This window comes from Monodon monoceros, unplaced genomic scaffold (genome assembly GCF_005190385.1).
Source record: "Monodon monoceros isolate NGI ecotype Baffin Bay Population unplaced genomic scaffold, NGI_Narwhal_1 Super_Scaffold_12, whole genome shotgun sequence".
Classification (NCBI taxonomy): Eukaryota; Metazoa; Chordata; class Mammalia; order Artiodactyla; family Monodontidae; genus Monodon; species Monodon monoceros.
This window is the reverse complement of record NW_021703768.1, coordinates 122,317,217-122,331,868: the sequence shown is the minus strand read 5'-3', so window position 1 is coordinate 122,331,868 and position 14,652 is coordinate 122,317,217. Positions and strand designations below refer to the sequence as shown.

The 14,652-nt window shown below is 40.1% G+C and overlaps 1 protein-coding gene across 3 annotated transcripts in view; it reads left to right on the top strand.

The window, feature by feature from the left end:
- Nucleotides 1–14,652, top strand: part of PRELID2 (PRELI domain containing 2) — an 81,011-nt gene that overhangs the window by 47,625 nt on the left and 18,734 nt on the right. For all 3 annotated transcript variants that reach the window (XM_029217789.1, XM_029217788.1, XM_029217790.1), the window contains one exon: nt 3,946–4,051. In XM_029217789.1, coding sequence (XP_029073622.1) covers nt 3,946–4,051 — 106 coding nt within the window. The remainder of the gene's footprint in view (nt 1–3,945; nt 4,052–14,652) is intronic.

Sequence of the window (14,652 nt, the reverse complement as noted above, 5' to 3'; positions counted from 1 at the left end):
GAAGGAAGGAAGGAAGGAAGGAAGGAAGGAAGGAAGGAAGGAAGGAAAATAACATAAGGTAAAACAAAATAAAGTTATTAAAATAAAAAATAATTATTAAGAAAAAAAGTTTTTTAAAAAGTATAAAAAACAAAAGAAAAACAGACAGAAGAAACCCTAGGACAAATGTTGAAAGCAAAGCTATACAGACAAAATCTCACACAGAAGCATATACATACACTCTCTCAAAAAGAGGAAAAGGGGAAAAAATAGTAAATCTTGCTCTCACAGTCTACCTCCTCAATTTGGGATGATTCATTGTCTATTCAGGAATTCCACAGATGCAGGGTACATCAAGATGATTGTGAAGATTTAATCCGCTGCTCCTGAGGCTGTTGGGAGAGATTTCCCTTTCTCTTCTTTGTTCTCACAGCTCACAGGGGCTCAGCCTTGGATTTGGCCCTGCCTCTGCTTGTAGGTCGCCGGAGGGCATCTGTTCTTCGCTCAGACAGGACGGGGTTAAAGGGGCTCCAGCTCACTCAGGCCAGGGGGAGGGAGTGTGGGGCGAGCCTGTGGCGGCAGAGGCCGGCGTGATGTTGCACCAGCCTGATGTTGTACCAGCCTGAGGCGCGCTGTGCGTTCTCCCAGGGAAGTTGTCCCTGGATCCCGGGACCCTGGCATTGGCGGGCTGCACAGGCTCCCTGGAAGGGAGATGTGGACAGTGACCTGTGCTCACACACAGGCTTCTTGGTGTCAGCAGCAGCAGCCTTAGCGTCTCATGCTTGTCTCTGGGGTCCGCGCTGTTAGCTGCGGCTCGTGCCCGTCTCTGGACCTCCTTTAAGCAGTGCTCTTAATTCCCTCTCCTCGTGCACCAGGAAACAAAGAGCTCACCTTCATTGTTGAAGGATAGTTTTAACAAATACAGCATTCTTGGTTTACAGTTTTTTTTTTGTTTAGCACTTTGAATATATCATACCAGTTTTTTGTGAACTACTAAGTTTCTCCTGAGAAATCACTGAAAATTATATGTGGGCTCCCTTGTATGTGACAAGTTGCTTTTTTTCTTGCTGCTTTCAAGATTCTCTCTCATTGTCTGCGACTTGATGATTTGATTATAAAAGTCTTGATGTGGGTCTCTTTAGGATTTATCCTCTTTGGCATCATTGAGCTTCTTGAATTTGGATGTCCATTTTCTTCCTCAAATTTGGGAAGTTTTCTGCCATTATTTCTTCACATAGGCTTTTTGCTTCTTTCTTTCTCTCCTCTCCTTCTGGCACTCCCGTTATGTGTACATTGACCACTTCATGATGTCCTGTAAGTCCATCAGGCCATCTTAACTTTTCTTCATTCTTTTTTCTTTTTCGTTTTTCATTCTCCTCTGACTCAGTAATTTTAAATGACTTGTCTTCAAGTTCACTGATTCTTTCTGCTGCTTGATCAAATCTGGTGTTTAACAACCTTCTAGTGAATTTTTCAGTTTTTATATTTTATTCTTCGGTTCCTGGATTACTGTTTTTTTTTTTTTTCTTAAAATTAGTTTCTGTCTCTTTGTTGATATTCTTATTTTGTTCATGCCTCATTTTCCTGATTTCATTTAGTTGTCTACCTCTGTTCTCTTTTAACTCATTGACCATCTTTCAGGTGGTTATTTTGAATTCTTTGTCAGGTAATTAATAGATTTCTATTTCTTTAGGATTGGTTTCCAGAGATTTATCTTGTTATTTTGGTTGGGCCTTGATTCCTTGTTTCTTTGTTTACTTTGTGATCTTTTATTGAGACTTGGGCATTTGAAAAGACAGCCACCTCTCCCAACCTCTGCAGTCTGGCTTTGTGCAGGGGAAGACCTTCACCCATCAGCCTGGGTAGAGATTTTGGGGGGGGTGGCCCTCATGTCTTTTGTGAGGATGTTTCTCTTTGGGGCTTGTGTGTGTAATTTTCCAGTTAGAAGGTTTGCCCCTGTTATCAAGAGCTCATATTCTCTTGCTCTCCCTGGTGTCTGTTTGTGGTACTGCAGATTCTTTGGTGCTATAACAAGCCACCATGCTTGCTTTTGTTCTTAGCAGCCCCCAGACATCCAAAGTATGCTGCTGTTCCCTTCAGCCTTCTGAGTCAGGCAAGACAGAAACCAGTTCCTTGGACAGCCCACTGTAAAGTCAGAATGTTAGCTGTACATTCCGCTCTTTTCTTTCCTTTCAAGGAGAAGCCAGGAGACAGGGTTTTTTCCCTGATTGTGGTGCCCTGTGCTGGGTGGATGGGGACTGTGGCAGGTAAATGCAGCAAACATTTTTGTTCACTTCGGTGTGGCTCTGCTTGGCTTTGTACTTGCCTGGGGTGCTGCAGTCTCTTAGCTGGTTTATGCACTTCTCATAAAGGCAACTTGGCCTGTAAGTTGGGGTCTCTGTGGGGGAATGAGGGCCTGGGGCTTCCTATCCTGCCATATTTATGACATCTCTCAAGTGTTATTCAAATCTTTGCTTTATGAAATGGAGATAATTAATATTGGTAGAACTTTTTTTATTTTTAATACATGTATTTATTTATTTATTTATTTATTTTTGGCTGTGTTGGGTCTTCGTTGCTGTGTGCAGGCTTTCTCTAGTTGCAGTGAGTGGGGGCTACTCTTCATTGTGGTGCACTGGCTTCTCATTGCGGTGGCTTCTCTTTTTATGGAGCATGGGCTCTAGGTGCATGGGCTTCTGTAGTTGTGGCACACGGGCTTCAGTAGTTGTGGCTCGCGGGCTCTAGAGCGCAGGCTCAGTAGTTGTGGCACACAGGCTTAGTTGCTCCATGGCATGTGGGATCTTCCCGGACCAGGGCTCAAACCCGTGTCCCCTTCACTGGCAGGCAGATTCTTAACCACTGTGCCACCAGGGAAGTCCCAATATTGGTAGAACTTTAAATAGGTTAGTGGCACATATAATCTGTCTCACCTCCTTTTCTAATCAAAGATTAAAGAAGTCATTCCAGGCTTCTTTCCTGTCTCTGTCTATCTCTCTTTAGTAATGGTGGCTAACATATAATAAGTTCCTTACTTTGTGTCAGGAACTGTTCATGTTCCTGTTGTATGTGTTAATTCATTTACTTCTGACACTAGTTGTAAAAGGAAGATACTATAATTATTCCCAATTTTCATGGGAAGAAACTGAGTTAAGAGAATCTGAGTAATTTACCTGAGGTCATACAGCTGATTATCGTCTTATACTCAATTTTAACAAGACATTTTGTAGCATGGAATGAGAAATATATATATATAAATATATATATATATATATATATATATAACTTAGAATAAGTTAAATTTATTTATTTTGGGTCAGGTAGAGATTCTTAAAGTTTGTTGACTGTCCTATTACAGTTTGATGATTGAATTATTTGTTAGGTATAAATAAAAATTCTGTGTTCTGCAGTTTTTATAATCAGCATAATGTACCCATGTGTTTTCTCTTCTTTCCAGCTTTATTGAGATGTAAGTGACATGTAATATTGTGTGAGTTTAAGGTGTACAGTGTAATGATTTGATATATGTATATATTGTAAAATAATTATTACAATAAGGTTATTTAACACATCCGTTACCTCACATAGTTACAGTTTGTGTGTGTGGTGAGAACTTTTAAAATCTACTTTCTTAGCAACTTGAAATGAATAGTCTTTAATTTGAATATAATACGTTGCTTATATTATATAAACTGGAAGTCTCCTTTTGATAAAATCTTTGTTGTAATAGGCAATTATTGAATTATTATGGATATTATTTTGTGTTGATTATAAGTGGTAATAATGCTGTTGGAAATCCCTATAATTTAAATATTCAAATATAGAATGACACCAAAGGTGACACCAATGACACCAAACGTGTGTGTGTGTGTGTGTGTATATATATATTTATATATATTTTAATTTTTATTGGAGTATAGTTGCTTTACAATGTTGTGTTACAAAGATGTATATTTTTGTTTTTTGCAGGACAGAGTTCATTCAAAAAGGCAGGATTTCAATCACAGGGGCTGGTTTTCTCAACTGCGTTTTGGAAACTTTTGCCAGCACATTTTTAAGACAGGGTGCCCAGAAGGTAAGCTTCTTTTCACTTTGAACCAACATTAATTTTAAGAAACCATGGAGATTCCCACTGGGTTCTTGAACAAGGCTCATGAACAGACAAAACAAGAAAAATATACAATTAATAAATATATGCAAAGATAATTACCCTCACTAATTATTACATAAATCCAAATCAAAGTAAAACTAAAGTGCCATTTGTGGCTCATTAAGTTAAAAGCATGCCAATGAAGAATATGTGATAATATGGGAATACGTATAGTCTAATAAAGAGAAATAATCAGAATGAATAATTATATTTACTGTATATACAATGTGATGACAGCTATTTAGTAAAAAAGATACTAATAGCTAATATTTATGGAGTAGCACTTACCATGTGCTACTCACTAAAAAGAATATTTAATCATCAATTCATTTAATGCTCACAAACCTTGGAAATAGCTGTTACTGTTGTCCTGATATTCTGGACAAAGGAGACACAGAGCTCTGGAGCTGCTGATTGTCTTTTATTGTGGTTTTCAAGCTCTATACTTGTGGGAGCTTAGGCTTCCATGAGTGTTATTCAGAGGCCACCTTGAAGTTCTAAGGTCCTGTGTTAACCCTGTGTTTTAAGTAGTGCTATTCTTTTTTTCATCTGTTTTATATAGTATTACATAAGAGACTCATATATCCTGTTTTCTTGCCTAGGAAAGTCCATTTCTTATGCACCTTTATATGCCTATTGTAGGTGTTCCAAAATATTTTTACATTAGTTTATTAGTATTTGTTTTATTTATTATATTTAAAAACTATTTATCATTATTATTGTTATTAATTATGTTGGTGAACATAATCACTTATTTCCAGGGTTTACTCAGGTATGATGCATGTTACCTAGTTTTGTTTTGTGGGACAGGCTTAATGGCTGGTCTAAAGAACTATCGTTATGACCTTAGAGATTTTATGGGTAATAGACGTTGGTTCTCGTTTTACAGATCTAGGTTCAAGAATGAACCTCGACCACAGTGTGTTAATCTGGGAGGCTGAGGGTGATGGATGAATATTTGGTACTGTACTGTACTCCACAGACATACTGTCTAGATTGATGATGTGTTCCTGACCCTGGTGAGCACATCGCCAGGCTGGCCCTGCCTGTGTAAGCCTGGGCTTGAAGTGGATAGTTGAGCTTCTGCAAGGTCTGATGTGACTGTCACTTACTCAGGCATTATTGCGGGTTTACCCTGCTATCTTGCAAAATATGCATTTGTAAACAGCCCCATCTTCTGCAAAATTGCACTCTAAAAATAATAGTGCTGATGAGAAGGTAACTTTGGTTCTATATCCCTGACTGAGTTGACTTCTTGGACATTGTTTGTTTGTTTATTTATTTATTTATGGGTGCACCGCGTGGCTTGCAGGATCCTAGTACCCCAACCAGGGATTGAACTGTAATCTTTGCAGTGGACGTCAGAGTCCTAACCACTGGACCACCAGGGAATTCCCAGAGACATTGTTGAGATTAAAAGTGGCAAAGTTTTTCGGTAAAGAGCCAGATAGTAAATTTGTTAGACTTTGTGGGCCAATAGGCGAAATCAAGATACTGTGTAGGTGCTTTGTAACAAGAGAGAACCAAATGTGCACACATTTTTTATTGACAAAATTAAAATTATAATAATAGTAATTGAGTATAGTTTTTACAATAAAAGTCTACTAAGCATATAATTCTTAAAAGAACGGAATTCTTTTTTGGGGGGAGATAACATTTACCTGAGTTGGGGTTAAAAATTAGTATTCCCTACCATCATATTGGTTGCAAATGTTCATTTGTAAAAACCATTGTTATCTTGTGGACCATACAAACACAGGTGGTGGCTGGATTTGGCCTGTGGGCTATAGTTTGCCAGCCCTTGCTTTAGATAAATAAATACTGTTTGTTTAATCCGAGTGGGTCTCTGTTTGACCTGCCCATCATTCTGAACCTTTTAGTGACTTTTAATCACACAGTGATTGTGTACATTCTGATTCTGTGAGATACATAAAGAGACACTATTATTCCCATTTTATTGATGAGAAATGTCTTGAAGAGGTAAGTGCACCCAGTCTGTAGGTGGCTACTTGCCCAGAGTCCTTCCTCTGGCAGATATATTTTGAGTACCCGCTTTGTGGGAGGCACTGTGTTGAGTGTGGGCTAAATGGATTTACTCAAGGTCACAGGACTGGCAAAGGGTGGAGACTGGACTCACGCCCCCATCTTTTATCACTTGCTGTGCCACTCACTGTTCAAGATGTGTTCAGGTGAATGAAGCAGAATGCTAGCCAACTCAGCATCATGCTGTGCTTTAGATGAATGTGTGTTGTGGTCCTACTCCCTCTGTATTTATTAGGGCTCTTTGGTGGCAAATAACAGAAACTACCTTAGGCTAGCTTGATACAGAGCTACGAGGGTGGTGAGGCTGGCAGGCTTCAGAATGGTCTGCCCTGGAACTGAGAGCTGCCAGGAACCCAGGTGGTATTCCTTCTTTAGCACTTGTCCATACGAATATGCATCGGCTTTATTCTCTTCTTGTGCAGTCTGGTTTTCTCTGCTTCACAGGCTGTATAGTGCGACGTGGGCCTCCGCAGTCCAAGTGTACTGTTAGGTAGCTTTCTGGCCAACAGGGAGACTGCTTATTTCTTCCTTTCCAAATTCCCTGGAAGGAACTCTCAGTGGCCTTCCATAGGTCAAACATGGCCAGGAGGGGTGAAGCCGGGTTGTGTAAATATGGCTAATCCTATGTCACAGCTACGTGGATCAGTGTTAGGGTGTTAGTTCCCAGGGAAAGGGGCGGTAGAACGGGTAAATACTCCTAAAGTTTTCTGGCATGGTCTTAACAGTAGTACTAGGCTCTTGATGACAGAGTGACAGTTTCATTCATCTTACACCCAGTCCCCCCAACCACAGTACCTAGGACAGTGCTCAGTACGTAACGTGGACATGAGTAAAAAGGAAATAGAATGCACAGCAAGGTCCACCGCTGGTTTCTGGTGGCTTATCTGGAAATCATCAAGTGACTAAATTTTTAAAGTGAGTAATCCAGTGATTCCTCTCAATTCCCGCTTATTTATGCTCAGAAGGAAGAAAATATTTTTCCTGCTACCTTTTGCCTTTTCTGACTTGACTTTTTTTTTTTTTTTAAAGAGGCTTAGTTTAATTAGTTAGCTTTTCAATTTTAGCAGCCAATGAGTCATGCTTAAGTATCTTTTATCTTTTACCCAAGTGGTGATGTTTTCCGGTATCAGCCTGACTTCCTGATAAACCTTCACAGCTGAGCCTGATTAAGTGGTTTCTGTAGAAGTCATCATTAGAGTGTTTTAGGTGACTTTATTTTCAGTTTAGAACTTTATCCCTGAGGCTCTTTAGTGGGGATGTTACCAGATTGATCGTTGGACCATAGCTCAGCAGAAGCCCCCTGCCTCGGTGGTGGCGAAGGTTCTTTTTCCATTTGGATTCAGACAGCCAATAGTGAAACGATGCTGTGACTGAAACAGCACAAATTTTATTCAACGGCCAGAGACTGGAGAAGCAGGAAATTAGTTCACAAATCAACTTCTGGGGGTGGGGAGTTGATCAAGGCGAGATTTTTAAAGGCAGGGTTAATGGTGGTGGTGGGTGCATATGCATTGGTTTTCTGGGAAAAGGCAGGGTTCTTCCTGCAACTGGGTGCCACTTCTTTTTCTTCCTTCTGTGGTCCGGTACTTCCTGTCATGGCACTGGTAGGTGTGTCATTCAGCATGATATTGTTATCATGAGCATATAATGAGGCTCAGGGTCTGCTGGAGGTCAGGTCTTCCACCTTCTTGGATTTGATTCGTTCTAACCGATTCTGGTGGCCTCTTGTTTTTCTGTTCTGGCGGTTTCCTGTAAGACAATATAACACTTCCCTTCCTTCCAGGAAGAGGGCAGGTTAGAGCTTGAGGCTAATAGTCATGGTAACAGTGGTGAAGGTGGGAGCTGTTTTTTTCCCAGAAAAAGAAAAACTAGGTGCTCACTAAGTACATATCTATCTATCTATCTATATCTATATATCTATATCTGTGTGTATAAATTAAAACCTAGTCCTAGATGTGGACCCCCAAGGTGAGATTGAAACTGTGCAACCCAGACTGGGACTTGAACCACGGTCATTTTTTTTTTTTTTGGATATATGCATTCTACTTTAATGATTTTAATTGTGCCCTATGTGACCACAGGAGAGAAGGAGATTAATCTTGAGATGTTATGGAATGCCTTCTTATTTATTTATTTTTTTAACATCTTTATTGGAGTATAATTGCTTTACAATGGTGTGTTAGTTTCTGCTGTATAACAAAGTGAATCAGTTATACATATACATATATCCCCATATCTCCTCCCTCTTGCATCTCCCTCCCACCCTCCCTAGTCCACCCCTCTAGGTGGTCACAAAGCACCGAGCTGATCTCCCTGTGCTATGTGGCTGCTTCCCACTAGCTATCTGTTTTACATTTGGTAGTGTATATATGTCCATGCCACCCTCTTACTTCTTCCCAGCTTACCCTTCCCCCTCCCCATGTCCTCAAGTCCATTCTCTACGTCTGTGTCTTTATTCTTGTCCTGCCCCTAGGTTTGTCATACTTTTTTTTTTCTTTAGATTCCGTATATATGTGTTAGCATACGGTATTTGTTTTTCTCTTTCTGACTTACTCGGCATGACACTCTAGGTCCATCCACCTCACTACAAATGACTCAATTTCGTTTCTTTTTATGGCTGAGTAATATTCCATTGTATATATGTGCCACATCTTTATCCATTCATCTGTCGATGGACACTTAGGTTGCTTCCATGTCCTGGCTATTGTAAATAGAGCTGCAATGAACGTTGAACCCACGGTCTTTTAATTGAGATCGCACACCTGGTCTCAGGACTTAATGAAACTCAGGTTCTTGATTCTTGTCACAGAAAGAATTCAGTGAGAGACAAAGTGATAGGTAAGAAGTGGATTTATTTGAGAGAAACGCGCTCCACAGACAGAGTGTGGGCTGTCTCAGAAGGTGAGAGGGACCAGGGTACGGGGGTTGTCAGTGTTTATAGGGGTGGATAATTTCATAGGCTAATGAGTGGTAGGAGTATTTCAGCTGTTATGGGGAAGGAGTGGGGAATTGGACCATGGCCCACTTTTTGACCTTTTATGGTCGGCCTTGAAACTGTCATGGCGCCTGTGGGTTTGTCATTTAACGTGCTGATGTGTTACAGTGAGCGTATCCTGAGGCTCAAGGTCTACTGGAAGTTGAATCTTCTGCCATCTTGGACCTAGTTAGTTCTCACCAGTTTTTGTCATGTCCTATGGCTGTCATTCTTTTAAAGGTTGTGCCCTGCCCCCTTCCCTCCTGTTTCAGGATCACTTCTGATTTTGTTCCTCTGGGGGCTTGTTCAACTGCTTTTCTCTTTTCCCTTTACCACTTTGAGGTGACTTGCAATTCGGGGGCCTTTCTGACACAAAACGTTGCTACTATGAACAAAGGTGAATAAATATCTGTTTAAATCTCTGCTTTCAGTTCTTTGCTGGATTATATGGTAATTCTGTGTTTAATTTTTCAAGGAAACTTCCTAAAAGTTTCTTTTTGAGATAGCTGTCTATCTTTGTCCATGACAGCAATGGACAGTATCATTACTGTGTATTTTTCTCATACTGTGGACAAGTAGTATGCTAGTTGTCAAATACATATTTTGCCATATACATACAGATACATATGCCTCCAGGTAAGCAAGCACTCAAAAAACTGACTAAGGAAACAGAGGAAGATCTGAAGGAAAATAGGGATTGGTGGAAATCTGGGAAACATGCAAGGCTTCATACACATTTCTGCAGCCTAGGGGAATGGCCAGCAACTGTGAAGCAGAGCTGGTTGTAACCCACGCCAGCCAAGTCTAACCTCAGGGATCCTCAGAACAGGAAACAGAGATCAGGATATTACCTGGGGCAGACATGGCTCTGCAGGTGCTCCCCAATTCTGGGAAGGCAACCCTCAGGCCAGTGTTGCTTAGTCTTTTTTCCATTATCACCCCCCAACTAAGGATCCTTTGTAGACTTTTTTCCTAATTGTCCCCCCCACCCAATGTTAATACTGATATCCTATAGTATTATCCTATAATTATGATAAATATCCTAATTATCTGTTTATACACTGTATTATATCTTTGCTATATACATAAAAAGTGCAAGATATTTTTCACTTCCATGAACAAATTGTCATCTGGTTTCAGTATTGTCCCCACTGAGAAAGCGTGCTTTATACTGCATCGGGTGTAACTGTCTTTTGTAGTTTTTGTCTCCATCTCTCCAAATCAAAACAAAACAATCACCAGTTCATCCCCCACTCCCCTACCACCCCCCAAATTCCAAACAAAAATCAAAAGAGCTATTTGGTGAACTCCCATGTGGTTCTTGTAAATCCCACATTTTACTTTTCTGGGAGAGGTGCAGGAGATAATATGGGTGATAACAGTCTTGTCATGCAAGTGTTCTTTTTTTAGTCCAGTTGTCTGAGTACTTCGGGATGACTACAAATGCTGCGGAAATGCAGGGCCTTCATTATGTACTCACACAGAGATTTTTTTTTTAAGTTTATGAAATACATTTTCAATGTGTGATAAAATAATTTGTTATTTCAGCCACTCTCCTGGCAAGGCCCCATTATTGGTTCCATCATTATTCTTATTGTATTGATTGGGAGGCTGAAGCAGAAAGAGATTGAATTCAACAGCATGTGAAATATTTGTCACTGAAACAACGTGGGCAAGTCAAACAACTTGTGCATCTTTTTAAAGAAGGTCTGGCCTAGACATGTTATGGCTAAAGAGATCTGAATATGCTGCTTCCTTAGGGTGTGTGCTTATTTGAGCCTTATGAAATCCATTTTAATAGTGGAAGATAATTCTTTGAGGCAGAAGATACTGCTCTTGTATATATACTAGTATGTATATATGTATACTAGTGTATATATATGTACGTTGTGTGTGTGTATATATATTGGATGCATGTATGTGGATATATGGATATATACACACATACACACTATATGCTATATGTATATAGTGTAGTATATTCAGGTACTATATATGTAGTCCAAATGGGCATTGGAAAAATCTGTTGCATCATTTTTTTAAACTAACTGTATTAGTTATCTGTTGCTATGTAACAGACTACCCCAACACTCCACAGCTTGCAACAGCACACGTTCATTGTCTCTCAGTTTCTGTGGGTCAGGAGTCTGGCATGGCTTAGTTGGGCGCTCAGCCTTATGGTTGCACAAGGATGTAATCAAGTTGTTGGCTGGGGCTGCGATCTCATCTGAAGGCTCAATGGAGAGGATTCAGTTCCAAACACTCACGTCGTTGCTGGTAGGACTCTGCTGGCCTCCCTTGGTTCCTTGCCATGTGGGCCTTTCTATACAGCATCTCACAACATGGCAGCAAGCAAGAGGGAGGGCAAGAGGGTGCAAGCAAGGCAAAAGCCATAGTTTTTTTGTTTCCTAATCACAGCAGTGACATCCCTTTATTTTCTGTTTTCTGTTCATTAGGAGCAAGTCACCCGGTGTAGCCCACAGTCAAGGGAAGGGGTTACACAAGGGCATAAATACCAAGAGGTCAGGAACACTAGGAGCAGTGTCGGAATTGCCTGTCGTACTGACCTAAGCAGATGGGTATATGCCAGGTTGTATGTACAGCTGTTAACGTCTTTTTGGTACCTATTGGGAATGGTGAGGGTCAGCTGCACCCTCATAACCTCACTACCAGCTTATGAAAAAGTTCTGCAACACATACAGATGCTTTGTTAATCATTTACAAGGACACCCAAAGTAGCTTCCTGTTCTGTAAGTTTGATTACATCTCCGTCCTTCTGGGCGCTTCGTTCTCTGCAGGCAGAGCTGATGATATTCCAAAGGCAAGATGCAGCTGTTTTACAGATAGCATCAGGTAGCCAGAATCTTCAGTCCAGTGTCTGGCTGCAGGACTATTTAGTCATAGACTGTGGGTGCCTTCCCTAAAGTTGGCAGGTGAAGGCATTGCTAACTAGTCTTAAATCCTCATTGCAAGGATGAGCGTCGCTCTAGAATTTTGAGCTAATCTCCATATCTTAAGTTCTACTAATTGAGGTAATGAGAGTCCATTGCTAATATCCATTATGCTAGTGAGCAAGCCAGTGAAACTTCACTATTTTAACATTACTTATGCTAATTATCAAAGCCTCTGGTGGTTGCTGATAAAGACAACTGAGGTTTCCGTAGAGTGAAGATTGTTGATTACAATGCTCATAGCCAACGCCTGGAGCGTGAAGCCTACATTAGGGCAACTTACTACCTGGTGTGTAACTTGAGCTAACACATGCACCATAACATTATGCTGCACACGCTGAAATACTTTGAAGCAACTTATAGACATCCTGTTCATCATCTTCCACATGCCAACTCCTGAACTAAAAGCCTAATATGTTCTGCCTTTAGAAAGATTATTCGGTGTGAAACGAGGTTTTGCCTGTGTGCTTAACAAATGTGAAGCTTTAGAGAAGTGCCCCTTGGTACATGATCTGGTTTTCTTATTTCCCAGATGTCACGTCTCACATCTTGGACCCTCACATTTCTCACCTCTAAAATGGAGTGATAATAATCTTTCACAGGGTTATTTTAAGGGTTATGTGAGGGCATATATATGAAATATGCCTGGCAAATAGAAAAACTTAAATAATCACTAGTATTAAGAGAAATTCTCTAATAAGAAGTATACTTTTTAAGTAAATAGGCTTTTAAGTATTTATCCAAACAAAAATTACATAGCAGCAGTATGGGTAAGGTTTCGTTTCTTTAAAAATTATTTTTCTAATCATGTTTTAGGTCCATAATTTTATTACTTGTTGTATCTGCATTTAACATTTTGATATAGATCCTTCCATATGTCCTTGTGTATGTTTGCATATGTATGTATATGTATTTTTTTTTGAATAACAAAATTGGAATTGTTCTGTTTATTTAGCCCGACCTTGTCATTTATGGACACACTGTGAACATTTTTCTGTGTCATTACACATTCCTTGAAAACATGATTTTTGATGCTTTCATAATATTCCACTGGCATGATAGCTCTTATTGTTGTTTTCTATTTTTTTCACTATTATAGATAATATTATAGTAAATCCATGAATGGAAATATTTGTGTATATTTCTGATCACTTCCTAGGCTAACGAGTGTGCACATTTTAAAGACCTTTGATATGTAACACCAGTTTGCTTCCAGAAGAATTCTGCCCATTTGTAGCTTCCACCACCAGCTGGCTCTGGGTATTACAGCTTTCTTGCTGTATGACTTGAATGAATCACAACCTCTTAGGAACTTGCATTTGTCACTAGGAAAGCAGGGCTAATTAGTCCATCCTCATGGGATTGTTGTGAAGAAGAAATGAAGTTGTTAGCTCCAGTCTTCTGATTCTTACTCCAAAGACAGTGAAAGTTAATGCTTCTGTCATTAACTAGTTGTGTGACCTCAGTCCTCCTCCAAGGTTTTAATTGTGTTACCTTGGGCTAGTTGCCCTGAACTGCTCAATTCCTTATCTATGAATTGACTATATAGTATCCACATAGGCATCGCAGTCACAGCCCTAAAAAGAGTGGACATTTCAAAACCCAGTAATAATTCCAAGGTAGAGGAAAAGAGCAAATAAAACTGTTATTCAAAAGACTAAACAAAGGTGGCATAAGAACACTAGTGTAGGGGCTTCCCTGGTGGCGCAGTGGTTGAGAGTCCGCCTGCCGATGCAAGGCACATGGGTTCGTGCCCCGGTCCAGGAAGATCCCACATGCCGCGGACCAGTTGGGCCCGTGAGCCATGGCTGCTGAGCCTGAGCGTCCAGAGCCTGTGCACCGCAACGGGAGAGGACACAACAGTGAGAGGCCCGCGTACCGCAAAGAAAAAAAAAAAAAGAACACTAGTGTAATGTTCTGCTGACTATAAGAGACTTCTATTTCCTGCTTGATTATGTGAATTCTTTCAAGATTCTTTTCATTACTTGAATCACTTGAAGAACTGATGAAATATGTTCTGTCCCTCTTATTTCCCAGCTTTCAATTTAAATCTGTTGATAATACTTTTTAATCCCACTCTTGAGTGCTCAAATAGATTGATTTACTTGATGTTTATTCATTAGATGCCATGAGAATATTACCAGGATTCTGATTTTTAACAACTTATTTCTAGATCAGTTAAGTAATAGTAGCTGCTCTCTTTTTGCATATCCATCACTCCCCATCAACTCATCTCAGCCTGCTCTTATCTCTAGAGTTTTTAGTCCCGAGAAATACAACCTTTGCAGTGAAAACATCTTAGTGAAAATGAGTATTCTGCAACCGATAACAGTTTTTGTTCCTTCCACGAAGCTTAAATCCATGCCTTTACCTTGACTGTGAGACTCAGGAATCCAAAACCCCTCAGTGGCTCATTTGAATTCATCATGGTTGTGATAGAATACTTAGCGGTAAAGCTTCTGGGAATCCCTTAAGTCAGCCAGCCGAAATTCTGGGGTATTATCTTCTCTGAAACTAGATGAAACCTGGGAAGTTAAGCTCTTTCCTGAAATGATAGA